Source organism: Podarcis melisellensis, assembly GCF_964234715.1.
Source record: "Podarcis melisellensis genome assembly, chromosome: 5".
Lineage (NCBI taxonomy): Eukaryota > Metazoa > Chordata > Lepidosauria > Squamata > Lacertidae > Podarcis > Podarcis melisellensis.
This window is the reverse complement of record NC_138537.1, coordinates 90654590-90682531: the sequence shown is the minus strand read 5'-3', so window position 1 is coordinate 90682531 and position 27942 is coordinate 90654590. Positions and strand designations below refer to the sequence as shown.

The 27942-nt window shown below is 44.6% G+C and overlaps 1 protein-coding gene and 1 long non-coding RNA gene across 3 annotated transcripts; one reads left to right on the top strand and one right to left on the bottom strand.

Moving 5' to 3' along the window:
- Positions 1-44: 44 nt before the first annotated feature.
- Positions 45-2436, top strand: LOC309370310. Its single transcript, XR_014168509.1, has 2 exons — positions 45-288; positions 670-2436. It is a non-coding gene; the product is annotated as an uncharacterized lncRNA (long non-coding RNA).
- On the bottom strand, positions 1076-24662 carry MXD4 (MAX dimerization protein 4). Of its 2 annotated transcripts, XM_081911900.1 has the most exons (7): positions 24273-24662; positions 23816-23903; positions 13301-13330; positions 10698-10812; positions 10225-10384; positions 4671-5007; positions 1076-4410 (listed from the first exon to the last, which is right to left on the bottom strand). In XM_081911900.1, the coding sequence occupies exons 1-6, from the start codon at positions 24334-24336 to the stop codon at positions 4865-4867; spliced, it is 600 nt and encodes a 199-aa protein (XP_081768026.1). In that variant the 5' UTR covers positions 24337-24662; the 3' UTR covers positions 1076-4410; positions 4671-4864. The 2 variants fall into 2 exon arrangements, with proteins under 2 accessions (XP_081768026.1, XP_081768027.1); XM_081911901.1 differs by lacking the exons at positions 23816-23903; positions 24273-24662 and adding an exon at positions 22754-23791.
- Between the last annotated feature and the right edge of the window lie 3280 nt (positions 24663-27942).

Here is a 27942-nt window from a genome sequence, read left to right as displayed (position 1 = left end):
TGGTCGGAATAGAAACATTGGATACTTATGTCATTATACACGATAAAGCTATTTTTAGCCATCTCACCCCTTGCTTTTTCCTGTAAGACCAAATGCAGTCGTTAACAGTTGTCAACAGGTTTACCACACCTATCAGCCAATCACCCATTCCCACCACCCTTCTGAGTAATACCCCTCCCCACTCTCTCACTATCTATAAGGGTCTGGTGACTTCTGTTTCAGTGTATCCGAAGAAGTGTGCATGCACACAAAAGCTCATACCAATAACAAACTTAGTTGGTCTCTAAGGTGCTACTGGGATGCGGGTGGCGCTGTCACGACGCGGGTGGCGCTGTGGGTTAAACCACAGAGCCTAGGATTTGCCGATCAGAAGGTTGGCGGTTCGAATCCCCGCGATGGAGTGAGCTCCCGTTGCTCGGTCCCTGCTCCTGCCAACCCAGCAGTTCAAAAGCACGTCAAAGTGCAAGTAGATAAATAGGTACCACTCTGGTGGGAAGGTAAATGGTGTTTCTGTGTGCTGCTCTGGTTCGCCAGAAGCAGCTTAGACATGCTGGCCACAAGACCCGGAAGCTGTACACCGGCTCCCTCAGCCAATAAAGTGAGATGAGCGCCGCAACCCCAGAGTCGGTCACGACTGGACCTAATGGTCAGGGGTCCCTTTACCTTAAGGTGCTACTGGAAGGAATTTTTTTATTTTGTTTCAACTATGGCAGACCAACACGGCTACCTACCTGTAACTTTGAAAAATTCGCATACTGATGTGGAAACGTCAAGAACGGAACTTTATAGTGACGTGGCGATGAGACGTGGCAAAAAACCAAAATGGACAAGATTCGCCTGCCCTTAGCAACCACAGGCCATGGTGGTTGGGACTGATGTCAGTTGCGTATCAAAACATCTTGGGGAAGTGTTCCTTAGGAAATTCCACTTATGCGCTGAAGACTTTGCAACTCTGTGTCCTAAGTTAAGCTTTGCTACCCTAAAACGTTTAGGGAGTTTCTCACGTTACCAATATGCCTTGGCTTAGCTAGAAGTTATCACAGCAATGACTGAACAAGGAGAAACCAGGAAAACCTTTTTATATGCAACTTAGAATACTGGAGTAATCTTTATTGAAAATATAAAAGATATACAAAGCCACTTATACCCAGCATGGAAGAGTTCATTAAATTGTACACATTCATTATTATTTTTAAAGAGTAGCATAAAGTCAACAATGTTTTACATGAGATCTCTTTTCCATTCGCTCAGATTTTTATGTTTGAAATGTTCTGTGCAAGAGCTGCTTTTTCATGAAAGCCAACATTTTACAAGCCATGAATCCATTCATTATATAGTAAAAGAAACACAACAACGCAACTGTTTTCCCCGGTAACAGTTAAAGTAAACTTCTAAAAAATATAGATCATGATTTTCAACATTAAATGCAATCAAGAGGAGCTAGTAATTAATGCTGCTTTTCACTACACACAATGCTTATATTGCTGTGTATCTTTTCTCACAAAAGGTTTTAATCATATGCAAAGTGTACAATGCAAGAGCATTAACAGAGGTTTATTTCCAATTTAGCTGCCGGTTTATAGCTTTAGGCGTCTTCCCCCTGGCTAAAGGAAGGATGACTACAAAATAGATGGCTGCTTTTGAAGCAGCATGGTTTGGTTAGCAAGTTCCGGGCTAACAAGGTCTGTAAGCTGCCAAAAGTATTGCCGACCTTTTGTTTCCTGCATTGTGAGCACCACGGGGAAAATAATACACTGAGTATTAAAGGAAGCAGCAAAGGCTGCAATCTTAAGGTGTGTTTTGAAAATGCTTTGCCCTACATCCTGCCGGGGCTTGAGCTGGCAGAACGAAGAGCGGAACACCAGCATGCCTGCCTCCGTCTATGTCTAGGCTGCCTGATTTAAAAAATATTAAAATCCCCACTTGTTAACCCAGTTTGAAAATAGTAGGAAGGTAGGTTTGTTGATGCTCAGAAGCAGGAGCTGGCAGTGATAGGGGCAGGCCTTGCCCCAGGGTGCCTCTGGGATGCGAGAAAGGCACCCAAAATATTTTGTTTCATCCTTCTCACCAGTTCGTTGCCATATAAAATTTAGTTCAACGCTAAAAACATTCAATTGCAGCCTTAGGTTGTAGCAGCTGACAGCATGGCCCTGATCCTGCGGTCTACTCAGTAGATCCCTGTCCGTAGAGCAAGTCTCCCAATTAATTTAAACGGAAAGAATAGTTTTCTCACAGAGGGACCCCTCTCCGTTTAAATCAGGAGCAGAAAATATCCTTATGTGCATCTGAACACATGGACTTCTGGAACAGGGTTTATATGGCTTTCTTGGAAGCCACTGATCAGAGACGCATGAATATTACACGTTTTTAAAGTGGGGTTAAATTATTGGGTATAGGCATTGGAATGATTATTTTCCCTGCACTAAAAATATATTTTTTGAAAGAAAAAAAGAGGTCTCAGAGCTTCACCTTCAGCAAGATGATACACTCAAACATGCTGACTGGGTCTTCTGAAGTAACCACACTAAGGTTTAAAAACAAGGAAAGGAAAAGGAATAGATCAATGGTCACCAAGGCACAATTTGACTAAGGTGAAGAGTCCCTGAGACTCCGATTCAGGTATGTAACTATTCCCTTTCTCTATATGAGCAAATGGGAAGAGTTAGGAAAAATATAATACAGAGTATTTCATAGGAAATGTATTTACAGGCAATATAACATGTCTAAAGTCTATATAGCTTTTAATCTTTTTTATTTATTTAAAAAAGACCTTAAAGTAGCGATTGCAAAGATTGGTCCATTTTTAATTACCAGCAAGCCAAACTCTAATGACTTCACTAAGCTTAAAGTGTATTAAAAGGCAAGGTTGCAGTATTGCTACATTCGGGGTAATTATATTCTAAACATATTGATGAACGCTAAATAAACGATGCAATTTTACAGCATTTTCTTTGCGTTTTGTAAGGAATTCAAATTTCAATGATCGTATACAAAAGAAAAGAAAGAAAAAGGTTTAATATGAATACTGTAATTTAAAGCCATGCCTTCCGTTTAAGTGTATTTGCAGCTGTAGAAAGCAATATAACATTAAGAAAAACTTAAGCAAACAGTTTTGCTTTCTTCTAAACAACTATTTGATAATCCAGCTCTGGTTCATCCGAGCTCTGAATCCTTCACGAAGAATACTGAAATATTGAATGGTAAACATTAAAATCAATTAGGAAAAAAAAAGAGAGTGTGTTGGCCCCAATCCAGCTTGTCCCATCTGACTACATGAGACTTAAATGACCTGAATGGAGATGCATAATGCAATGTACACCTGACGCTTCCATCATTTAAAATGGGAACTAGATAAGCATCATAATATATGATATGTATCAGCTGCAGACATGGGCCGCCTTTGCTGAATTGACATTCGCTCGTTTGGATGTGGCACAATCATCAGAATCACGGTCTGAGAAGGCGGGAAGAATAAATGAAAATACAAAAAATGAAAATCCTGAGGGCCGAGTGCTACATACGCAGTCAAAGCATTTCGTGGAGAGTAAAAACGAGTACAATAAACAACCCTTGCTAAAAATCACCAAATGAGAGGCAACTGATCTTTGTGCACAATAATCCTGACCCTCAAAAGTTAGCAGAGTGTTTTTTTTTTACATGTGCAAGCAAACACGATTCATTTTTTTCCGGAGTTAGTCACTATAAAAACACAGAAAGCTAGGGTCATTGCACATTAAGTCCTGATTCGAATCAGCTTTCCCTCCATCTTTTGAAGACGAACAGTACGCTTGAGGATAAATCAAGAGAATATACGTTTTTTGTGTGTGTGTGTCTCAAAAATATCGAAAGAACTACTCCTATAGGAATATTTGCTAACCAAAGTTGTTGGGGTTTTTTGTAAAATGATAATGTACTTTAAAAAAAAGTATATCCTCCCCACTAACTTTTCAATCCTTGGTCCACTATAGCCAGAATCCAAAGAACGAGGGGGTGATCCCAAACAAACCACGAGCAGAGATTTAGGGTTAAGTCCACGCTTCCATTTGACCTGTGCAAAGAAATGGTCTGAGCAGTTTTGCCTTTGCCATGCCACTTTCTCCTGGAAAACCCGCTCTTAATTCAGAGAAATCCCAATCGGATTCAGCGGTAAAAAGCAGGTTTTCCTGGGAAAGACTGTTGTGGCAAGCAGAACTGCGGACGAGCCTTTAACGCGCCATTTCGGCTACAGAAGTTCCTATTGCCAGAGACAAACCCATTTTTGAGTGGCTAACAGAAAATCTTCATCTTCATGTGTAAATATTTGCTATGCCCACTTTGTGTTTTAAAATATTTTTAAAAAGCACACACACACACCCAGAACTAACAGTGTGTACAATGGCTACAATAAAGGACTTTAAGCCGCAAGTGTATCTACTGTATTTTTTGCTCTATAAGACTCACTTTTTCCCTCCTAAAATGTAAGGGAAAATGTGTGTGCATCTTATGGAGTGAATGCAGGCTGCGCAGCTATCCCAGAAGCCAGAACAGCAAGAGGGATTGCTGCTTTCACTGCGCAGCGATCCATCTTGCTGTTCTGGCTTCTGAGATTCAGAATATTTGTTTTCTTGTTTTCTTCTTCCAAAAACTAGGTGCGTCTTGTGGTCTGGTGCGTCTTATAGAGCGAAAAATACGGTAATCACATTTTGTAGAAAAAAAACATGATTTGCAATTTATTGAATATACCAATCGTCGTTCGGCGAACCCTGGGCACGAAACCTCCTTTCAGATTACTGTGGGCTGAGGTTTTCTGGAAGAATGGCAGTCTGGCATATTTCGTGTAAGTGCTTTAGTCAGAACGTCCTGAGTTGAGCGCTGCCCTTCGACGCTACAGAAGCCTGGGATTGAGTCTGTGCGAATGTGTGTAGCTGCTGTCGCTTGAGCTCCCTTGCAAACTGTCTTCCGCATCACTGGGACTTCTGCTACTGTCCATTTCAGCTGGTGGGAATTCCATTCCTTCGATGTCTACTTCTAAATTGAAACGGGAGAGAAGACGGAAGTTTCAGAACTGTGACAAGCCGAACCGAACCATCTTTATACAGTGCTTTAGAGCGTTCAAGTTAGGATTTGAAAAAGAAATATCAAAATTCGATAAATACTTAATAGAAGAAAAATTTAAAAAATATATCTAAATTGTATAATCTGATCTTAGAGTGGGAAACAAAGGATGAACTGGTTAAAGCATCCATGATTAACTGGGCGCAAGATATTGGGAAAAATATTAAGTTTGAACAATGGGAAAAATTGTGGAAAGAAGATATGAAATTCACTATGTGTTATATATTGAAAGAAAATTACTTCAAAATACATCATTAATAAAAATTGTAGCGCTGTCTGCTGGCGATGCAACACTGGAAAAGGTACTATGATGCATATATGGTGGAATTGTTTAAGCATCAAACAATTTTGGGAAGCAATATATAACGAAATGAAAAAAAATGTTCAGATATTCATTTAGGAAAACACCAGAAGGTTTTCTATTGGGAATAGAACCAGGAAGTCTAAAGGAAGAAGACATGAAATTATATTTATACGCAACAGTAGCCACAAGGCTATTGATTGCGAAAAACTGGAAAAGTGGTTATTATACCAACAAAAACAGTGGCTTGCCAAATTATTGGAGTATTACAATATATCCAAAACAATGGGAGAAATTGGAAGGATCTCAAAAGAGAAGATAGACAGGGACTGGAAGGTGTTTAAAGGATACTTGCAAAACCATATTAAAAAATCAGAACTCCTATTAGAATAAACAAGTTCCGTTTTAAATACTGAAATACTAAATAAGATGGATAACAATGTGTAATAGAAAAAGAAGCATGAAATTAGGTTAGAGGCGTGTGGAAGAAAGTAATGGAAGTGGAAAGAAATTGCAGTTGAGTAGATTGGAAGTCTAACATAAAGGTGGGGTGAGGGGTGGTGGGTGGTGATGGGAAAAGGAATTATCTGTGGGATTGAGTGTAGGTATGTTTGAACATTTTTAAGGATTGTATGAAATGTATGTTTGTATGCTTGTATATTCACAATATGTGTGTATTAATGCTGAATTATTTTAATAATAAAAACTTTTTTTAAAAAAAAATAAAAATAGAGTGTTCAGAGGGCTTCCTACACGGTGGGACCTTGGTTCCTGAACGGCTTAGTTGTCGAACAAATCGGCTCCCGAATGCCACAAACCCAGAAGTAAGTGTTCTGGTTTGCGAACCTTTTTCGGAAGCCGAACGTCCGCCGCGGCTTCCGCTTGAGTGCAGGAAGCTCCCGTAGCCAATCGGAAGCCACACCTTGGTTTTCGAACGGTTTGGGGAGTCAAACAGACACCCGGAACAGATTAAGTTTGAGAAACAAGATACCACTGTAGCAATATTTACAACTTTGTAAGACAGGTCATTATTATTCCTATGATGTAAATGTGTGCACACATTTGAAGGGCAGGGTGGAAAGGGCTTGTCTGAGAAATCTTTCCAAGTTCACAGGAGGTGCGAGATTCAAACCAGGGACTTGCCAACCCAGACCTCAGTCTCTTAGCCACAACCATATACCACATTTCTTTCCTGTGTAATAGTTCATGTCTCCATTCAGATACTCAAATTACATAAGTTTAATGTAAGGGACGCGGGTGGCTCTGTGGGTTAAGCCACAGAGCCTAGGACTTGCTGATCAGAAGGTCGGCGGTTCAAATCCCCGAGGCGGGGTGAGCTCCCGCTACTCGGTCCCTGCTCCTGCCAACCTAGCAGTTCGAAAGCACATCAAAGTGCAAGTAGATAAATAGGTACCACTCCAGCGTGAAGGTAATCGGCGTTTCCGTGCGCTGCTCTGGTTTGCCAGAAGTGACTTAGTCATGCTGGCCACATGTATGCCGGCTCCCTCGGCCAATAAAGCAAGATGAGCGCCGCAACTCCAGAGTCGGCCACAACTGGACCTAATGGTCAGGGGTCCCTTTACCTTTAGTCACCATGAGGTTGTTACAGTGAGTGCCACACTTTTTAACCATAAAAAAGAGGTGTGCGTACCCCCTAAAAAAACCACTGCTTACTACATGCAAGTGTTTGTGCTGACCTTTTAAAGCCCCAAACAGCCTCGGTCCAGTATATATGGAGTGTCTCCACCCCCATCATTCTGCCCAGACACTGAGGTCCAGCGCCGAGGTCCATCTGGCAGTTCCCTCACTGAGAGAAGCAGGGTTACAGGGAACCAGGCAGAGGGCCTTCTCAGTTGTGGCACCCGCCCTGTGGAACGCCCTCCCACCAAGATGTCAAAGAGAACAACAACTACCAGACTTTTAGAAGACATCTGATGGCAGCCCTGTTTAGGGAAGCTTTTAATGTTTGATGCATTACTGTATTTTAATATTTTGTTGGAAGCCGCCCAGATTGGCTGGGGAAACCCAGCCAGATGGGAAGGGTATGTATGTATGTATGCATGCATGTATGTATGCATGTATGTATGTATAAACAAACAAACAAACAAAGCAACAGGCAAACATGCCTTGACACTATTTTAAGAAGGAGAAACAGCTTTGGCACTGCAGAATTTAGCGGAGAAACAAAATGGTGTATTTGTGTGGGAGGGGCATCTCCTGGTTCTTTTATTAGCATCTCTTGACTCTAAATTGCAATGCCTATAGTAATAAAACTAGCTTTCCTGTGTGAATGCAATACATCGCCATGCAGAGAAGCGCCTTCACTTGTGGTGCTGCTATCACAGAATTGTAGAGTTGGAAGGGACCCCGAGTGTCATCTAGTCCAACCCCCTGCAATGCAGGAATCTCAACTAAAGTGTCCATGACAGATGGCCATCCAACCTCTGCTGAGAAACCGCCAAGGAGGGAGAGTCCGCCACTTCAAGAGGGGGTCTGTTACATTGTCCAACTGCTCTTGCCACCAGAAAGTTCTTCCTGGCGTTAGTTGAAATCTCTTCTTGTTCAGTTCAAGCCCTAGCCTCCAGAGCAGGAGAAAACAAGCTTGCTCCATTCTCCGTGTGACAGCCCTTTATATATTTGCATATGCCTTAATGATGTATGGAAGTGAGAGCTGGACCATAAAGAAGGCTGATCGCCGAAGAATGGATGCTTTTGAATTCTGGTGCTGGAGGAGACTCTTGAGAGTCCCATGGACTGCAAGAAGATCAAACCTATCCATTCTGAAGGAAATCAGCCCTGAGTGCTCACTGGAAGGACAGATCCTGAAGCTGAGGCTCCAATACTTTGGCCACCTCATGAGAAGAGAAGACTCCCTGGAAAAGACCCTGATGTTGGGAAAGACAGAGGACGAGATGGTTGGATAGTGTTCTCGAAGCTACCAGCATGAGTTTGACCAAGCTGCGGGAGGCAGTGGAAGACAGGAGTGCCTGGCGTGCTCTGGTCCATGGGGTCACGAAGAGTCAGGCACGACTGAATGACTAAACAACAACAACAACAACAATATGCCTTAAAAGAAAATGTGATGAAAATGATGTATAGATGGTATATGACATCTGTTAAATTAGCTAAAATGTATAAAGTGAGTAACAAATGTTGGAAATGTAAAGAAAAAGAAGGAACGTTTTATCATATGTAGTGGGAATGTAAAAAAGTGAAAAACTTCTGGGAAATGATATATAATGAGATGAAAAAAATGTTGAAATATACATTTATTGAGAAGCCAGAAGCATTTTTACGTGGCATTGTAGGAGATTATATCAATAGAAAGGATTGTAAATTATTTTTATATGCAATGACGGCAGCAAGAATATTATTGGCACAAAATTGGAAGCAAGAAGAAATACCGACAAAAGAAGAATGGAGGATGAAACTGATGGACTATGCAGAATTAGACAAATTAACAAGAAGAATTCGAAACCTGGTGTAAATTTACGGACTATTTGAAAAGGAATTATGGCGATCAGATTACGCTTGTAGGTTTGCAAGAAGTTTTGTAAGGTGAATTATTTGAATTATTGCAAAAATGGTAAAGAGGAGAATTGTTAGTTAAGATAATTAAAGGCAATATGAGTTTAAGAAATGCAGAAGAAGTGATAAGAATGGTGGATCATCAGAGGTGCTGATGGAAGTCCAAAAAGATTGTATAAGAAGTGAAGTTTTGTTGTATGTATGATAATATGTTAAAATTATTAAAAAATTATATGGCTAGAGTATCTTCTTTCTGACCCCTAGATCCTTTTCACATGTACCACTGGCAATGCAGGTGTCCTCCATCTTACATTTGGCCGCTGGTTCTTCCTGCCTAAGTATAGAACCTGTCACCTGTCCCTACGGAAATTCATTTGTTTTGGCCCAGTAATCCAATCTGTGAAGGTAATCTTGAATCCCAATTTTGTCTTCTGCAGCATTAGCTACCCCTCCGCGTTTGGTGTCATCTGTGAATTTGATGAGCATCCCCCTCAATTCCTTCATCCAAGTCGTTTATAAAGTCACTGAACAACAACGGACCCAGGACAGAACCCTGCAGCACCTCACTTGTCACGCGAAACCATTAATGGGTACTCTGTGGGTTCAGTCAGTCAACCAGCTAAAAATCCACCTAACAGTTACCTCGTCCAGCCCACATTCTAGCAGCTTCTCTGCACGAATATAATAGGAGACTTTTGTCAAAAGCCTTACTGCAATCAAAATATCCTGCATCCACAGCTTTCCTGATTTATTGTTTTTTAAAGAATTGACTATTATGCTTTGAACTGTCTCTACTTCTGGCGCTGGACATTCTAACATACATACCGTATTTTTCGCCCCAGAGGGCGCACCGGCCCATAGGGCGCACCTAGTTTTTTGGGGGGAAATAAAGAAGCCTGCGGTGTGCTGAACTCAGCGCGCCCCTGGCTTCTGGGTGCAGGCAGCTCTCCGCAAGAGGTGGGAGAGCTGCGCGACTTCGTACAGCTCTCCCACGGCTTGCAGAGAGCCGCCCGAAGCCCGGGGGCGCTGAGCTCAGCGCGCCCCAGACTTCTGGGTGCAGGCAGCTCTCCGCAAGCCGTGGGAAGTCGCGCAGCTCTCCCACGGCTTGCGGAGAGCTTCCTGAAGCCTGGATTCGCCCCTTAGGACGCACACACATTTCCCCTTCATTTTTGGAGGGGGAAAAGTGCGTCCTATAGGGCGAAAAATACGGTACTTGTTTTGAGATGCCCAGTATATACCCTAGAGAAATATACGGTCTAAGTTTAGTTAACAGTCCCATGGTGATTTCTATGCCCCCCTACCTTGCTCAGAATCCGTAGATATTGTTGATCCCAGGCTGTCTGTGCGAATTCGTTCCAGGCCCTGCATGGAGAGCTGTTCCAATCTGCGCTTGAGGTATCGATGTTCTCGTTGTAACTGTTCTTTAATATTTAGAGCTTTCCGGTCTTGTTCTTCCAATTTCTATGGAGTTAGAATAATTTTAACAGTAATTTAACAGTAAAAACAGTGTTCTGGCTGCACCGATTATCCGGTGCTCTCATTAAAAACAACAACCAACTGCTTAAAAAGTGGAGAGGTTCTCCACGTACTAAATTATTTGGGTTTTAACCTACCACATCAGCATCGAAGACTGAAAAAATTATACCATTAAGTAAGAGCAGCACCTTTTAAATTAGGAAATCTGCAATCCTGCCATCTCACAAAAAAAGGGTGTGTGTGTGTCAGATTGTTGTTTAAGTAAAACAAAATAAAAGGTAACTCGCTTTTTTCTTACCTTAATATGCATCTTGGCTCTTTTCAGCAGACTGAGTGTGGTGTGTCTAGTGCTATCTGCTCCCAAAGGGACAAGTTGTTTTAACTCTTCTAAATATAGTCGTAGTTTAGCTCGTCTGAAATTTAAAAAAACAAACACGTTTAGTGTTGTTACAGTGCACTTTAGCTCACTAGAGTGCAATAGATAGCATATAAATTTAGGATTTCTGCACAATGCTACCTTCAAATAAGCAAAAAGGACATTCATCCCAGCACTAAAATGACAACCCTTGTAAAGATCTGAACAAAGTTCAAAGCATCAAACCCACTTTTTCTCGTCATTGTCCCCACCCCACCCCCAATCGTCGCAGTCTTTGTTTTAACACATTTAAATCCTGTTTTTGATTTCCAGCTGGCACCATGTAAAAGACTCAACACACTACAAGGACACAGAATGTTGAGAGGCAGAGGAGAAAATGCAACAAGGACTCGTTCCATGGTTGGAAGCGTCCCCTGGACTAAAAGCTAAATGACACATTGACAGTTATAATAAGAACCTGTGAAGACCTGCTCAGAAATTAATTGGTATCCCATTGCTTGGTCCCAGCTCCTGCCAACCTAGCAGTTCGAAAGCACATCAAAGTGCAAGTAGATAAATAGGTACCGCTCCAGCGGGAAGGTAAACGGTGTTTCCGTGCACTGCTCTGGTTCGCCAGAAGCGGCTTAGTCATGCTGGCCACATAACCCGGAAACTGTATGCCGGCTTCCTCGGCCAATAAAGCAAGATGAGTGCCGCAACCCCAGAGTCAGTCACGACTGGACCTAATGGTCAGGGGTCCCCTTTACCTTAAACTACATTTGGAGGCGCATCTTTGCACCCCAGCAGCACATATGTTAAAGATGGCCCTGATCGATAGCCTTCAATTTCCACCTAGAAACTCCCTATATCTACCAACCAACCAACCAACCAACCAACCAACCAACCAAACAAACAAACAAACAAACACAGAACAATGTTATGACCTGGTCCTTTCTACCCATCTCCATGCAGATGTTTTACTTTTCAAAAATAGCATTTTTGTAGGGCATCTGGACCCTACGATCTTGCAGACTTGCATTTCAACCCCACCAGGATGCAAGGATTAGCGTATAGGATAGCCACACACTAAACATAGGGGACAGGGTGAGGGTCATGGCATTCCAATTAGGGGGCCATGCCTTTGGCTGTTGCTCCACTGAGCTTGCACAGACTAACAGCAGCAGGCTTTGAGATCTTGGCTGCAGGAGGCTTCGCTCTTGTTCGGAGCATGCCTTCTGTGTACTGTCTGCTGCTGCCCTTGCCCTGCCTCCTGCTGAAACAGAAAAAGTTGTGAGTGAGTGAGAGGGACAGCCAGCACACAAGCACCAGCCTACTGGTGCCTTTTTATTTGAGCTCCAGTGAACAGCAGGTTTTCCCAGTAGTGATGTATGGAAGTGAGAGCTGGACCATAAAGAAGGCTGATTGCCGAAGAATGGATGCTTTTGAATTATGGTGCTGGAGGAGACTCTTGAGAGTCCCATGGACTGCAAGAAGATCAAACCTATCCATTCTGAAGGAAATCAGCCCTGAGTGCTCACTGGAAGGACAGATCCTAAAGCTGAGGCTCCAATATTTTGGCCACCTCATGAGAAGAGAAGACTCCCTGGAAAAGACCCTGATGTTGGGAAAGATGGAGGGCACAAGGAGAAGGGGACGACAGAGGACGAGATGGTTGGACAGTGTTCTCGAAGCTACCAGCATGAGTTTGACCAAACTGCAGGAGGCAGTGGAAGACAGGAGGGCCTGGCGTGCTCTGGTCCAGGAGGTCACGAAGAATTGGGCACGACTAAACAACTAAACAACAACAATGAACAGCAGGTTGGTTTATTTAATCTGGGACCCGTGTGTTTGTGTGTGGGGGCATGGGCGCTAGTGCTAAGTTGGAGGGGGGAATCAAGCTGCTGGAGCGAAACTCCATTCTCTACTGTGTGTGCCCCTACAACCAGGAGCCCAGCACCAATACTGGGAGGCAATTTGTTGCACTGTTTCTCTGCCTTTCTCCTCACTCCAGCCCTATTTCTCCAGCTTTATGTCTGTCCTTGCTGGAAGAATGCATTGCAAATGCCCTGTCTGCCTACCCTCTTAACTGCTCAAACTTTTTGGTGCTTCTATAGACACCCTTCAGGAGGTTCTGCTGTCAGAGGTGAGAAACCGTGTGCAATTTCTCTCTCGGCTCTCTGTAGTCGCTAGGCACTGTCTTACTTTTCTAGTGTCTGTGGAAAGGTGCCATTTGTTTCTGATGCTCCAGCAAGCAACAGAGCTGCCAATTATTAGCCAGGAACGCGCCCCTTAAGAGCTACAGTAGACAAATTCAGAAATATTTTAATGTCATTGAAACCTTAAGTATAAACAGCATTATGCACATAGTATAATTCAGCGTTTAGATACCTGTTTCTAAAAATGGTGGTTGGAATTTGACAGCAAACACTTTCATTAACACGAGTTAAACAGATATAATTCCCTGTGACTTCCAATTTCTCTTGCAGGATTGTGCCATGGCAGAATAATAGTGTCCGTACAGGTTCTGTTTGATTCGTATTACTTACCTATGCTTTTCTAGTTCATTATGTGAAGACCTATAAAAACAACAACAGAAAGTATGATATATTATAGAGTTTTACTTGCTAATAACCCAAAGTTCAAATGAAACAACGCACTTTCAATCAGTTCCTGTCAGAAATCCATTAAAAAAATATCTTAGAGACCTATTTTGACATATCCAGAACACTATTAGCACATCTTATTTTCTCCCCCAAGGCTCAACCTTGAATCTGGTTGGGATTTTTATATTTCACACTTCACAAAATTAAATAACCCCTCCTCATACAAAAATAGTAAAAAAAAAAAAAAAAAAAGGAAGATAGTTTTGTAGGACTGAAGTCTGCACACATGTCTCTTAAACAGCACTACAGTGGTAAAAAAAAGGTAAAGGGACCCCTGACCATTAGGTCGTCGCGGACGACTCTGGGGTTGCAGTGCTCATCTCGCTTTACTGGCCGAGGAAGCCGGCGTCCAGCTTCCGGGTCATGTGGCCAGCATGACTAAGCCGCTTCTGGCGAACCAGAGCAGCACACGGAAACGCCGTTTACCTTCCTGCCGGAGCGGTACCTATTTATCTACTTGCACTTTGACGTGCTTTTGAACTGCTAGGTTGGCAGGAGCAGGAGCAGGGACCGAGCAATGGGAGCTCACCCCGTCACGGGGATTCGAACCACCGACCTTCTGATCGGCAAGTCCTAAGCTCTGTGGTTTAACCCACAGCACCACCTGTGTCCCCACTACAGTGGTACCTCAGGTTAAGTACTTAATTCGTTCCAGAGGTCCGTTCTTAACCTGAAACTGTTCTCAACCTGAAGCACCACTTTAGCTAATGGGGCCTCCTGCTGCCATCACGCCGCTGGAGCACGATTTCTGTTCTCATCCTGAAGCAAAGTTCTTAACCCGAGGTACTATTTCTGGGTTGGCGAAGTCTGTAACCTGAAGCATATGTAACTTGAAGCGTATGCAACCCGAGGTACCACCGTATTGCTTATGGCAGTTAGCTACTGCAGGAGCAATGGTGCCCCCAGATGTTGTCCTGTATACCTGAAGGAGCGTCTCCACCCCCATCGTTCAGCCTGGACACTGAGATCCAGCGCCGAGCGCTTCTGGCGGTTCCCTCATTGCGAGAAGTGCGGCTACAGGGAACCAAACAGAAGGCCTTCTCGGTAGTGGCGCCCACCCTGTGGAACACCCTCCCTTCAGATGTGAAGGAAATAAGCAGCTATCCTGTCTTTAAAAGACATCTGAAGGCAGCCCTGTTCAGGGAAGTTTTTAATATTTAACGCTGTATTGTTTTTAACACTTGACTGGGAGCCGCCCAGTGTGGCTGGGGAAACTCAGCCAGATGGGCAGTGTATAAATAATAAATTATTATTATTATTATTATTATTATTATTATTATTGGACCACAGCTGCCTTTGGACCAAGTCAGCGTGACCAGTGTCAGAGCTGACGGAAGTTGCTTGCCAACAGCATTTGGAGGGCACCATGTTTTCTACAATAAATGCCAAATGTAGTACACTTAAGCCGTATGATCAGCAGAAGAACTCTCTCGTGTTCCTTTGGGAACAGATGAACTAACGTCTGGCAATGTGAGCCTGTTATGCGGCAGATCCTACTTTGGACAAGAGGCGCAAAACGCAGCCTATGTCACTGCAACTGTTATCAAGAGAACATTTGCCCTGTTGTGGTGGAAAGGCCCATCATTTCACAGTTCCAAAACCGGACAGTTTAAGAGAGAGGCTGGGAGAAGTCATCTGCATGTTCTGTCTTCCAAGGAAACGATCTTGGAGGAATGGAACTGCAGCCTGGAAAAGGCCAGGTGAGAGGAAGGTGTAGGAAGTTCTCGAGCCAGAAGGCTCCTGCTTTCGTAAAATATCCAGATAAGCTCCAATGGACAAGAAGGGAAGACTCAAGAACAACAGTTGCAGACCTCAGAACACTCCAAGGTGGATTTGAAAGGCACAGCCTATAGAACGATTCCTCTGAGCTTCCTCAGCCATTTAATTCACTAGGATTTGGGTACAAGGATCTAACACAACTTACTGTTGCTCTAGGTATGTTCTCTACAGTTTTCAAGAGCATGGATAAGGAGATAATGGCTTAGTTGAAAACTGAGGTCAACGATCAGCACATATAACTCTCTCTGCACATAGGTCATGCCTGAGCTGTCTAGTTCCATCAACCAGAAGCCAGTGGTTGCTTTTGTAACCTGCCTAAAGAGTTCCCCCAGCAGTGGTACTACCTGTGACTCTCACGGGCACAGCTGTGGACACAGCTTGGTAGATAAAGACAACTTTACCGCTGGTGTGCGCCATCTTGATTTCGTTCACCTCTTTACATGAGGCCAAGCCTAGGGTTTGCCCTGCACTATTTAGTTTAAAGGTCCGTATAGTTAAAGCTATGGTTTTCCCAGTAGTGATGTATGGAAGTGAGAGCTGGACCATAAAGAAGGCTGATCACTGAAGAATTGATGCTTTTGAATTCTGGTGCTGGAGGAGACTCTTGAGAGACCCATGGACTGCAAGAAGATTAAACCTCTCCATTCTGAAGGAAATCAGCCCTGAGTGCTCACTGGAAGGACAGATCCTGAAGCTGAGGCTCCAATACTTTGACCACCTCATGAGAAGAGAAGACTCCCTGGGAAAGACCCTGATGTTGGGAAAGATGGAGGGCACAAGGAGAAGGGGACGACAGAGGACGAGCTGGTTGGACAGTGTTCTCGAAGCTACCAGCATGAGTCTGACCAAACTGCGGGAGGCAGTGGAAGACAGGAGTGCCTGGCGTGCTCTGGTCCATGGGTCACAAAGAGTCGGACACAACTAAATGAGTAAACAACAACAACAATTTAGTTCAGATCAATTTGAGAAAGTCATTTCCCGTCCTCACTGATAACATAGGCATCACCGTCTCCTGAGAGTTGCTAAGTCGAGATCTTGATGGGACTCCTGTGCTTCTAAGCTTTGTGGAGGCAAGGATTTCGCAAGGTGTGGCTTTTCTCGCTGCCATCTTGAAAGACGTGAGAAGCAAACTTTTGTCCTATATGCATCTCTTCAAGGGGAGAGTCCTTAAATTTGGATCCAGCAACTCTATATAGCTCCTTTGTTCTGTGGTGCATGGATTCCAGACCTTTCCTGCTTGTACAGTGGCCCTTCTCCTGCACCTTTAAAAACAGCCGGGCACAAAAGTCAACGGAAAAAAAGCTCCCCACTTTCGCCTGTCACCTCAGAGAGGCTCACGGAGTGGCAAGGGGGGGCAGGGGCTTTGGGGTTGTGGCCCCTCCACTAGTCCGTGAAATGCTCTCCCAGCAAAACCCACCAGGTGTCTCTTCAGCACCAGGCATCTGAAGGCAAGTGAATTGGGGTTGTTTTTAAAGACCATTAAATTTTTGTTTTGTTTGTATATTCTGCTGGTTTTGATTTTGTTAACTTTGACGGGGAAGTGTCCTTTTAGTATCATATGGATTCGTTATTTTTTTACCGTTTGTGGTTTTAAACCTTGCATGTTTTCAGGATTTTATCTTCCTATCATTTGACCTTGGGTGGTTTCGGAGAAAGGTGGCTAAGAAATTTAAAAGGCAAATTCGTTGGGTCAAGCTGTTTGCGAAGGACACAGGCAGCAGCAGAGCAACCGAGTACTATATGAAACTTTTACTGGCACACAAGCCGAGCAGCGAAATCGCTAACCCTAACCATGTGTAAGCTAGTCCCCATCTCACCTTTTCTTTGGCCACCCCTCTGGCCCTGTCTGCCAAACATTTATTTGCTCAAGTCCCAGATTTTGTCCCTACTCCTTTATCCATCCTGTCGAAACATTTAGCTCTTCTCCTCAGACACTGCAAGAGCTTAGTCTAACCTGTCCACTATGCTTTCGTTAATCCTTTCTTCCCCCTCCACAACAACTCAGTAAACAGATGCCAGGAGGCACCTTGTGACAGTCACAAAATCTAGTGGCATATTATTAGTATCGGCTAGTAACTAAGGCTGCCACTATCTGAAAATCTCAACGGTCTGAAGACTGTTACTGATGTTATTGCACACTTAGATCATTGCAGACCTAAATAAAAATAAAATAAAAGACCTCTCAAGTCACAAAAAGGATTTGTTTTTTTAATTTTAAAAACCATGGCATAAAAAGTTGATACCACCCGTTAACCGAAGATCACAGAGCAATTTACATTATAAAAACACAGCTTTAGCCTCAAGCTCTCCGTTAGCAAGCCAGTGCCTTATTCTTTCGGTGCAACTTTATAAGGCTGCTACCTATCAAGGGAGGAGAGTCAACATTGTTAATTTTGTAGGAAAATGCAGAAATGCCTGAGCTACATAGTCCGGAACATCAATGTATTATGAGACGGAACATGAGTCCCACCAAAATGCATTCAGCTGAGTGCTTTCCATAATAAATAAATAAATAAATAAGTAGTAGTAGTAGTAGTAGTAGTAGTAGTAGTAGTAGTATCTGCCTCTTTCTCCCTTGCTTGTTTTCCTGTGGTTAGCTTACTCTAAGGTAGGGGAAACCTTTTCAACCTGAGGGTTGAAACCTTCTAGGACCCTCATACCTACGGGACCGCCTCTCCCGTTATGCCCCATGGAGGACCTTAAGGTCCATATATAGCAACACCCTAGAGGTCCCAGACCCTAAGGAAGTTAGATTAGTCTCAACCAGAGCCAGGGCCTTCTCAACACTGGCTCCGGCATGGTGGTATGCTCTGTCTCTTGAGACCAGGGCCCTGCGGGATCTGATCTCTTTCCGCAGGGCCTGTAAGACAGAGTTGTTCCACCTGGCCTTTGGCTTAGAATCAGTTTGATTCCCTCCTCCTCTTTCTTTTCCCTTTCTCCTCCTGTGAAGAGATTGCAGCCTAATGTTTTAATGTTGTATCTTAATCTTTTAAACTGTATTTTAATCAACTTGTTTTTATTATTGGTTGTTAGCTGCCCTGAGCCCAGTCTTGTCTGGTGAGGGCGGGGTACAAATAAAATTTTATTATTATTATTATTATTATTATTATTATTATTATTATTATTATTCAGCAACCTTCCATGCCATTGGTTGGAGGCAAAAATGGGCAGAGCAATGAATGCAGAAGGTTATCTTTGCAGAGTAAGCTTGTTTCTACACACGCGGTCCGTGCAATACCCAGGCAGAGAAGAGGTCTAAGGATGAAACCCAGCCAGGGGAGAACAATCAAGGAGGATGCAGGTCTGGGGAGGAGTGGGTTTCAGAAGGGTGGGTTCAGAGGGGCCAGACAGAGCGGCCTGGAGGGCCACACTTGGTTGCTGGATCTAAAGTCCCCCATTCCTACTCTGAGAAATGCCTCCTCTTCCTTGACAACGCTCCTGCGTCTTTAAAAGGTCCATGGCTGGCAGAAATACAACAAGCAAAGTTTGTTGTATGCTTTCCAGAGGGGTAGCCTTGTTAGGTTGCTGCAGCAAAAACAACAGTCTGGTGGTGCCAAATTTAATATGGCGCAAGCTTTTCTGAATTGAAGTCAGCTTCACCGGATGTGTGAACTGTGTTCGCCCAAGTTAGAAAGGCAGAAAAGCAAATTGTGTAAAACAGAGAACAATAGTGCTGCAGATGCTCAACCTACTGCCAATGACCTTCCCTTGCCTCTCCAATGACATCTCAATTACTTTGATGAGTCAGGACTGGAATACCCAGCCCATGATTTGCTGCTTAACCTGCAACCCTCATCCTGTTGTTGTTGTTTAGTCATTTAGTCGTGTCCGACTCTTCGTGACCCCATGGACCAGAGCACACCAGGCCCTCCTGTCTTCCACTGCCTCCCGCAGTTTGGTCAAACTCCTGCTGGTAGCTTCGGAACACTGTCCAACCATCTCGTCCTCTGTCGACCCCTTCTCCTTGTGCCCTCCATCTTTCCCAACATCAGGGTCTTTTCCAGGGAGTCTTCTCATGAGGTGGCCAAAGTACTGGAGCCTCAGCTTCACGATCTGTCCTTCCAGTGAGCACTCAGGGCTGATTTCCTTCAGAATGGATAGGGTTGATCTTCTTGCAGTCCATGGGACTCTCAAGAGTCTCCTCCAGCACCAGAATTCAAAAGCATCAATTCTTCAGCGATCAGCCTTCTTGATGGTCCAGCTCTCACTTCCATACATCACTACTGGGAAAACCATAGCTTTAACTATACGGACCTTTGTTGGCAAGGTGATGTCTCTGCTTTTTAAGATGCTGTCTAGGTTTGTCATTGCTTTTCTCCCAAGAAGCAGGCATCTTTTAATTTTGTAACTGCTGTCACCATCTGCAGTGATCATGGAGCCCAAGAAGGTAAAATTTCTCACTGCCTCCATTTCTTCCCCTTCTATTTGCCAGGAGGTGATGGGCCCAGTGGCCATGATCTTCATTTTTTTGATGTTGAGCTTCAGACCATATTTTGCGCTCTCCTCTTTCACCCTCATTAAAAGGTTATTTAATTCCTCCTCACTTTCTGCCATCAAGGTTGTGTCATCTGCATATCTGAGATTCTTGATATTTCTTCCGACAATCTTAATTCCGGCTAGGGATGAATCCAGCCTAGCCTTTCCCATGATGAATTTGCATGAACCCTCATCCTACTGCGATTTAATTCAGATTTGTTTGTCATATATAGCTTCCATCGCTCTGCCTGGGCAATCCCATGGGTGCTCTGTCTCTTCAGGATTATTAGGTTGCAAACCATGAGGGGACCCTTGTACTCAGCGAGTTCCCAGGAGAAATTTCACAAGGTGAGGTGATTCCTACCCTAGTTGTCTACTTCTACAAAATGGTGTACGAAAGAAGCAAACTTGGCATTGCAAATGAAGGACGAGGTTCTCAACCTTGCATTTCCTTGTGATGTTAGCCGCCTTGAGTGTTTCGTGTTAGGAAACGAAAGGTAGGGCTTATTCTTCTTCAGTATTGCTAACTGAATAATATTGTCCCCCAAGCCACAATTTCTTCAATGCACCAGTGTTGAGCACCTACTGGGAAAAGGAAATTTTAGGGGGAATTTCTTTCCCCACCCCTGCAAACAATGCAGATTAATTAAGGGCTGGAAAGATTAATTTGAAGCAGGGAGAAGTGCATCCATTTTGTTCAGTCCCTCGTAGCAGTTTTTTCTTTTTAAGAAGGTACATTGGGGCAACGTTTTACGGATATATACGGAACATCTAAACTATGCGTTTGACAATATTACACTGCTACCGCTTTGATGAAGCACAAAAATGCAACAGATGCTCTTAAAACGGGGTATTTAACTCTGAATATATTGAAAACCCTGTCTGCCGAGAATTCCACCCACCTCCCTAATCTGAAACGGTGACCCTGCTATGCACAGAAGAGACTTTGAATTTCTTGAGGCTGTGCATACTATTTCTTGAAAGTGAAACAACTGGAGGAAGGTTGTCTGTATCAGGGTGACTGAACTGTTGTTGGACTACAACTGTTGCCAACCCTGACCATTTGCCATGCTGGCTGCGGCGAGTTCGCTCCCAGGGTTCTTCCTTTAAAGTCTCCCAGCATCTACAAGGTGGACTTCCAGAAACAAAATTCGACATCAGATTTTTTGAGTTGATCCAACTGCAAAGTAAAAAACAACGTTCCTTTCCGATGGCTAAAACTTCCATCTGCTGCTGTGTCTTTGAACCCAGACAGGGGAACCGACTTGGGTCCCAGGTTACGCGTGCCCAGTGTGAGACCTTAGAAGTTGCGTGGGTAACCCTAAGGTGTGGGTACCTGAGCATCCACAACAAAAATTTTGTGGGGGCTCAGGCATCCAGAGTCCCCCATAGTTGGCACCCCTGAACCCAGAGATGGTTTGTGACAAGGTTAAGAAAACTGGGTACTTAATTTTGATTCCGGGAGGGACAATAGTAGGGGACAGATCACTGCCTTGTCGTGACGAAGGGGCTTGAATAACTCAGAGAAGCTATGAGCTATGCTGTGCAGGGCCACCCAAGACGGACAGGTCATAGCCGAGAATTTAGACTAAATGTGATCCACCCGGAAAAGGAACTGGCAATCCACTCCAGTATTTTGCCAAGAAAACTCCGTGGATATAAAAAAGGAGAAGCTTTGAGAAGAAAGTGAGAGTTTCCAAGACATGCTCTGGTCCATGGGGTCACAGAGAGTTGAACACGTCTAAGATGACTAAACAACAACAAGAAGTGCTTTCATGTTCTTTTTGTAGGCTTCTTAGAGTCATCTGGGTAGTTAATGTGAGAAACAGGATCTGGACCAGAGAGGCCTGTGATCTAATGCGACAGGGCTCATATGCGTTGGAAGGAGCCCTGCATTTAATTGTATATTAAATATTGTGGTGCCTTAAGTATCTAATTGGCTATGGTAATAAAAATGTCACTAGACTCATTCCTGATTTCAGTTATACTGCAACGTTTTGTTGGCTGCACTTAGGGATAGCGAGCGACTGTGAAGCTGGTCTGATATTGCGAGTGCTTGCGATTATTTAAGATTCCTTTGTAGGTAGTTTTTTCTCTCACCCCAAGATGATACTTTGCACGAACAAAGAGAAGGATAAGCAAAGGAGGGCAACAAGAACAATGAATGGGTATTTCAGGAAGTCAAGGAAGAAGCAGGCACGTTCTTTAAAGCACAGGGTGCCCTGGACTTTGTTTGGGGCAAGCCAGACAAATCTGCTGAGTCTGCAAAACAATCTTTAGCAGCTCATTCTGATCATTAGGACAGGAGTCCCTGCAAGGGGGGTGGGTTTGAAGTGTGTGTGTGTGTGTGTAGTTTGTGCTTCACAAGCTCCTGCTTCCAAGGCCTCCCTGGTGCTCTCTTCAACAACCAGTATAAACGGCCAGATGAAACTCCCTTTTCAAACACTTACTGTATATAGAACAAGCAAAGAATAAATGCACCATCCCACTCTATCCAGGCACACATCCAGTTAAGCAGAGCAGGAAAGCTCAGGGTAAAGCACCCAGAGCCGGGGGATGCACTTTTAATCATGTGTCATTATAAACCTGGATAGGGACGCAGGTGGCGCTGTGGGTTAAACCACAGAGCCTAGGACTTGCCGATCAGAAGGTCGGCGGTTCGAATCCCCGCGAGGGGGTGAGCTCCCGTTGCTCGGTCCCTGCTCCTGCCAACCTAGCAGTTCGAATGCACGTCAAAGTGCAAGTAGATAAAGAGGTACCGCTCCGGCGGGAAGGTAAACGGCGTTTCTGTGCGCTGCTCTGGTTCGCCAGAAGCGGCTTAGTCATGCTGGCCACATGACCCGGAAGCTGTACGCCGGCTCCCTCGGCCAATAAAGCGAGATGAGCGCCACAACCCCAGAGTCGGCCATGATTGGACCTAATGGTCAGGGGTCCCTTTACCTTTATAAACCTGGACAAAGATATGGAAATGCAAGGAAATATTAAATAACTCCCTTTATGCCAATCTTACAGCGTTCTGCCACCTTGCTCTTAGTGCATCTATTAAGTTGTACTTTTTATAGAGACCATGCAGAATCTCACCTGCAAGTCCCACTGAATCCAGTGGAAATCACTTCCAGGTTAAGCATGCAAAAAAAAAGCAAAAACAGACAGACACAGAGGCTTACAAGTGTGGTATGTGGTAGGAGAAGGGCTGGCATCATCATTAGGATGCAGACCTCAGAGGGAGACAGCTTTATACAGATTAGTTTTTGTTATAACTGCCTGATAACATTTTACTTTTTATTTTTAATGCAGCATTTCAAAGCTCAAGCTTACATGCGATTGACAATCTTGCGAAACAGACCAGTCGGTGTGGCAACTAGTTCAACCCGTATTATCAGCCCTCGACCCGAAGGAACAGGTGACAAAATTTGCAAAGGAAAAGATGCACAAAGTGCAGTTTTGATGCGCCTGTAACTGAAACCCGCAAGATACTTTTAACACCAAGCAGTTCCCAAGATTGTTCAGAACGATCTGTGTGCCGAAACACCTTTTTGTATTGGAGAAAGATAATCAAAGATCGCTGCGCTGCTTATTCTTGCAATTTAAAACAAGTTCAGCAGGTTCGACTTTCGTGCTTTTCATTCCACCCCCCCCACAAGGCACCTGCTTTTGAAAACTGAAGTTGGCAGTTTTGGGGTGTTAGCGATCCTGCCCTCGCCCAAGTCAAAATCCCTGGAGCCGAAGAGCAAATGGGGCCTGCGGGGGTTTGGTGTTGGTAGCATCCAGTAGAGGTTGCTTGGGAGAAAGGAACCCCCGCTGTACGCGTGGCAGCTTCTCCAGGAGAGACCGAAGCATAAACCCAGCCCAGAAAAGAGGGGTCGGCAGAAGGAAATGGCGACCTCCTGCTTCTGGGCTGGTGCTGAAGTCGCTGCAAAATACCTTGTGCTAGTGCATCAACACAGCCTCTGGGTCCTATCAGGTGGTGGGCGGACTACAGCTCCCATCATCCTCAGCTTAGCAGGAGCAGCGGCCAGGGATGATGGGAGTTGTAGTGCAGAAACACATGCAGCCCACCCATAAATAAGGCCGTGGGAAGAGCTGCATTTATCCAGAGGGATCCTGGGTGGGGGGTAGGGGATCGCAGCCCCCCGCACTCACCGGCTGCTCTGGGGCTTCCCGGTCTTGCTTTTCCTCCTGGCGTAGCCGCTGTCGAAGGGCAGCACCGAGGCGTAGCCGTGCTCCGCTTCTGGTTGGGGGGGAAAGAGGCAAAAAGACACACACAAAAGCTGAGCTCGTGACAACTGCCGCGTATTGCTGCTGCCGCCCGTGCAAACGTTGCAAGCAACTTATTGCAAAGGGAGGAAGCAGTTGCAAAGGGAGAGAAGGGAGCAAAGGCGGACCTGCAGCGCCACCAGACCAACGGTGGGGAGATTTTCCTTCTTTTCGTGGCTTTTGCTTTTTTCTTAAAGTCCTTTTTGCAACAAAACAAACCCATCTCCCCACCCCCCACCCCCACTCAAGGTGACTTTTTTTTAAAAAAATGAAATAAATGGGGTGCATCGCAGCCCTGGGGTGGGAGCCCCCCAACTTTTGCAGGGAATCTTGCTGTATGTACCTCTCTCTCGCCTTTCCAAGTATTCCGCAGCTTCCAGCAACATCAGCAGGGAATTCCACTCCATTTTCACAGCCTTTTGCTTTTTTTTGCAATTTAAGCAGCAAGGAAGGAAGGAAAAAAATAACAGCAATAGTAGCAATTAGCAATGGTTTGGGTGGTGTTGTTTTTTTCCGGCACTCGGGAGCTCACAAGCGCGCGCAGGGAGGCTCCTCCAAAGTGTTGCTCTCTGAGCCCAAGTCTACAAACCCCCACACTTTGAGCATATTACTTTCCCAGCTGACGGACGGCTGGCTGGGCCAGTCGATAGCGTCCCCCGCAGGGTCCTGAGACACCGCGGAGCCAATCAGAGGCGAGGTGGGTGGGAGGGGGAAGGAAGGAAAGGGGGAAAAACACGCACACAACCCAACCAGCTGCCCGCCCTCCCTCCCTCCGGCGCAGAGAATGTTGACAGATCAAGAGCCTCGCCCCCTGATAGGCCGGCGACTATAGCAACAACTTCAGAAGCCGAAGCTTAGCAACAGCACGTGGTAGCCCGGCCCCCCGGCTCTGTGAGTGGCCGGCCGGGCTCCATGCAAAACAGGCGACGGCCAGTGATTGGGCACGGGGAGCCCATGCAAATGAGCTTTCAAGTTGAACGCCTCGCGGGAGGCGGCGCCTCAGTTTGGGATGGGAGAGGGCGGTGCCGGGAGCACATCTGGGCGCGCTTGCGCAGTGAAGGAAGCGAGCGGGCGGAACCGTCGAGGCCGTGGCCGCCCTGATGGGGGGAAAATTAGCCTCGGGGATAACCAGCGTGCTCTGGTCTAATTGGTGCATGGAAGGGGTTAAAAGCGTAGAATAAACTATTTCATACTGATATGGGGACACAATAAAAATATATAGTGACATACAAACCCCCCCCCCCATTTTAGTATAGTGGTACCTCAGGTTACATACGCTTCAGGTTACAGACACTGCTAACCCAGAAATAGTGCTTCAGGTTAAGAACTTTGCTTCAGGAGAAGAACAGAAATCGTGCTCTGGCGGTGCAGCGGCAGCGGGAGGCCTCATTAGCTAAAGTGGTGCTTCAGGTTAAGAACAGTTTCAGGTTACGAACAGACCTCTGGAATGAATTAAGTACTTAACCTGAGGTACCACTGTACTGTAAATATAAGTTAACATGAAGCCCTCTCCTCAACTTCAAGCCCATGGTCTTTCAGAAAATGACTGTGAAGCATAGCAAATCTTAAGTTCCTATACGGCCACTGGGCCCATCACCTCCTGGCAGATAGAAGGGGAAGAAATGGAGGCAGTGAGAGATTTTACTTTCTTGGGCTCCATGATCACTGCAGATGGTGACAGCAGCCACGAAATTAAAAGACGCCTGCTTCTTGGGAGAAAAGCAATGACAAACCTAGACAGCATCTTAAAAAGCAGAGACGTCACCTTGTCAACAAAGATCCGTATAGTTAAAGCTAAGGTTTTCCCAGTAGTGATGTATGGAAGTGAGAGCTGGACCATAAAGAAGGCTGATCGCCGAAGAATTGATGCTTTTGAATTCTGGTGCTGGAGGAGACTCTTGAGAGTCCCAGGGACTGCAAGAAGATCAAACCTATCCATGCTGAAGGAAATCAGCCCTGAGTGCTCACTGGAAGGACAGATCCTGAAGCTGAGGCTCCAATACTTTGGCCACCTCATGAGAAGAGAAGACTCCCTGGAAAAGACCCTGATGTTGGGAAAGATGGAGGGCACAAGGAGAAGGGGACAACAGAGGACGAGATGGTTGGACAGTGTTCTCGAAGCTACCAGCATGAGTTTGATCAAACTGCGGGAGGCAGTGGAAGACAGGAGTGCCTGGCGTGCTCTGGTCCTTGGGGTCACAAAGAGTCAGACACGACTAAATGACTAAACAACAACAACAACATACCAATAATCTAGGGATTCACACCACTTTGGAACTAAACTGATTTTTTTTTTACTGTCTCTGCAGCCTTTCTGGCTCATGCACAGCAAAGCACATGAACCTGACTTTTGAAAAGTTTGTAAGCAAGCCAATTTTCAACTAGCCGAACATCTTTCCTCTATGCTGGAGGAAGAGGGACATTTTGGAACTGGCTTGAAAGGCATATTTTAAACGTTTTAACAACCCATATTTCCACATTTTACTGCGTATTTTGTGACTCTGAATCTCTGCTGGGGTTGCATCACCAAACAGTACAGGAATCCAGGAATTATCTATATTTGCAGCAACACAAGCCAGGAACCAGCAATTTTGGTGATTTAGTGCAGAAGGTACAGGGCAATGCACCAAATAAACACAAATATCCCAATTTGTTTAATAAATAAGGTATCTAATTGGTATTGAATATTTTGAACCATCAAATGGAATTTGGAAGCGTCTATTGCATCGTTCTTAAGTTATTCCAGTGCTTTTGACATTCACTCAACAGGACATTTCAAGGCATCGGAAAAGTTTATTTGTAGAGACCAGCTGGATATAAATGTTGCCTGCATGCTTTTACATTTCCATTAATAAAAGAGCTAGAGAGATTATTATTTTTTTAGAGAACAAAAAGCTGAAAATTCAGGCAAAGGCCTGAAATAGCTTAAGGAGATGAAAATGATGGAATATATGGAGCTGGCTGATCTTACTGGAAGAATCCGCGACCAGAAAGAAGAAGAACATCAAGAAGAGTGGAAGAAATTTAAAGACTATTTGAACAAATATTGTAACACTAAAAATTAGAAACTACTAGAAACTACTAAATAGGCCTAGGATGAAAGTGAGAGTTGTAAAATAATTGAGATTCAGAACTTCAAGAAAAGTTAAGAAACTAGAACTTAATTGGAACATTGTGTTTTAATAATGAGATTAGAAAACCGCTACATTTAAATAAAAGGAAATTCAGATGGGAGGGCTCAGAGGAAGTCCAAACTATGGTAATGACGTTAGAAGTTTGAGCAGCTAATTAATTTGTATGGTCTGGGTGTTTGTTAGTATGTATTTTTATTTTCTTATATTCTTTTTTGTTTATATTTGTGATTTTGTCTTTATTTTTTGTTGTAGTGTGTGGTATATTTGTAAGAAACTTAATAATTTATTTTTTTTTAAATGAAATAGCTTAAGGAGGCCAGCAGAATTTTGGCTACAGGGGTGTAAAGGCTGGATCTACACCTGCAGCAGAATTAAGTGTCAATGCATTTGGGGGAAATGGGTGAGATGAATCAAGGATGGGCAGGCTTCAGACTTGTGTGATCCACTTTAAACCACAACAACAGCCCCACAACCTCAAGCTTTGCCAGGCAGAGTCAAGTGCAAAAAGACCTGAGCACATCTGGGAATTGGTTTCCATGTTCAGAACTGAACTCCCTCCTTTTCTCCCTCCTGCCTCTGACCCAGTTTCCCTTCGGGAAGAAAAGCACGTGGCGTCTCCTTCCAACTCGGATCTTCTTCCCTCACGCTCGCACACCCCATCCTCACGTTACGTTATACACCCGAAGCGGGAAGAGCAGAGCCGGTGGGTGAACTGGGACCCGGGACCCTCTATTCCGCGGCAGCTCCCGGAGCAAGAGGGCGCCGGTTGGGAAGCGGGAAGAAGCCAGCTTTCTAAATCCCGCGGCCGCGCTTCGTCGGGCTTCGTAGGCCGCCGCCACCGGCTTCCATTGGTTGCCAGGCAACCGAGGCGGCGGCGTC

Bases quoted from the DNA above. Each gene is read 5' to 3' on its own strand.
- MXD4 (XM_081911900.1), bottom strand. From the start codon at position 24,336: ATGGAGTGGAATTCCCTGCTGATGTTGCTGGAAGCTGCGGAATACTTG. The intron at 10,813-13,300 runs GTAAGTAATACG...TTTAAATTTCAG, and splicing joins AATGAACTAGAAAAGCATAG to ACGAGCTAAACTACGACTAT. The intron at 5,008-10,224 runs GTAGGGGGGCAT...GTTTCAATTTAG, and splicing joins ATCTACGGATTCTGAGCAAG to AAGTAGACATCGAAGGAATG.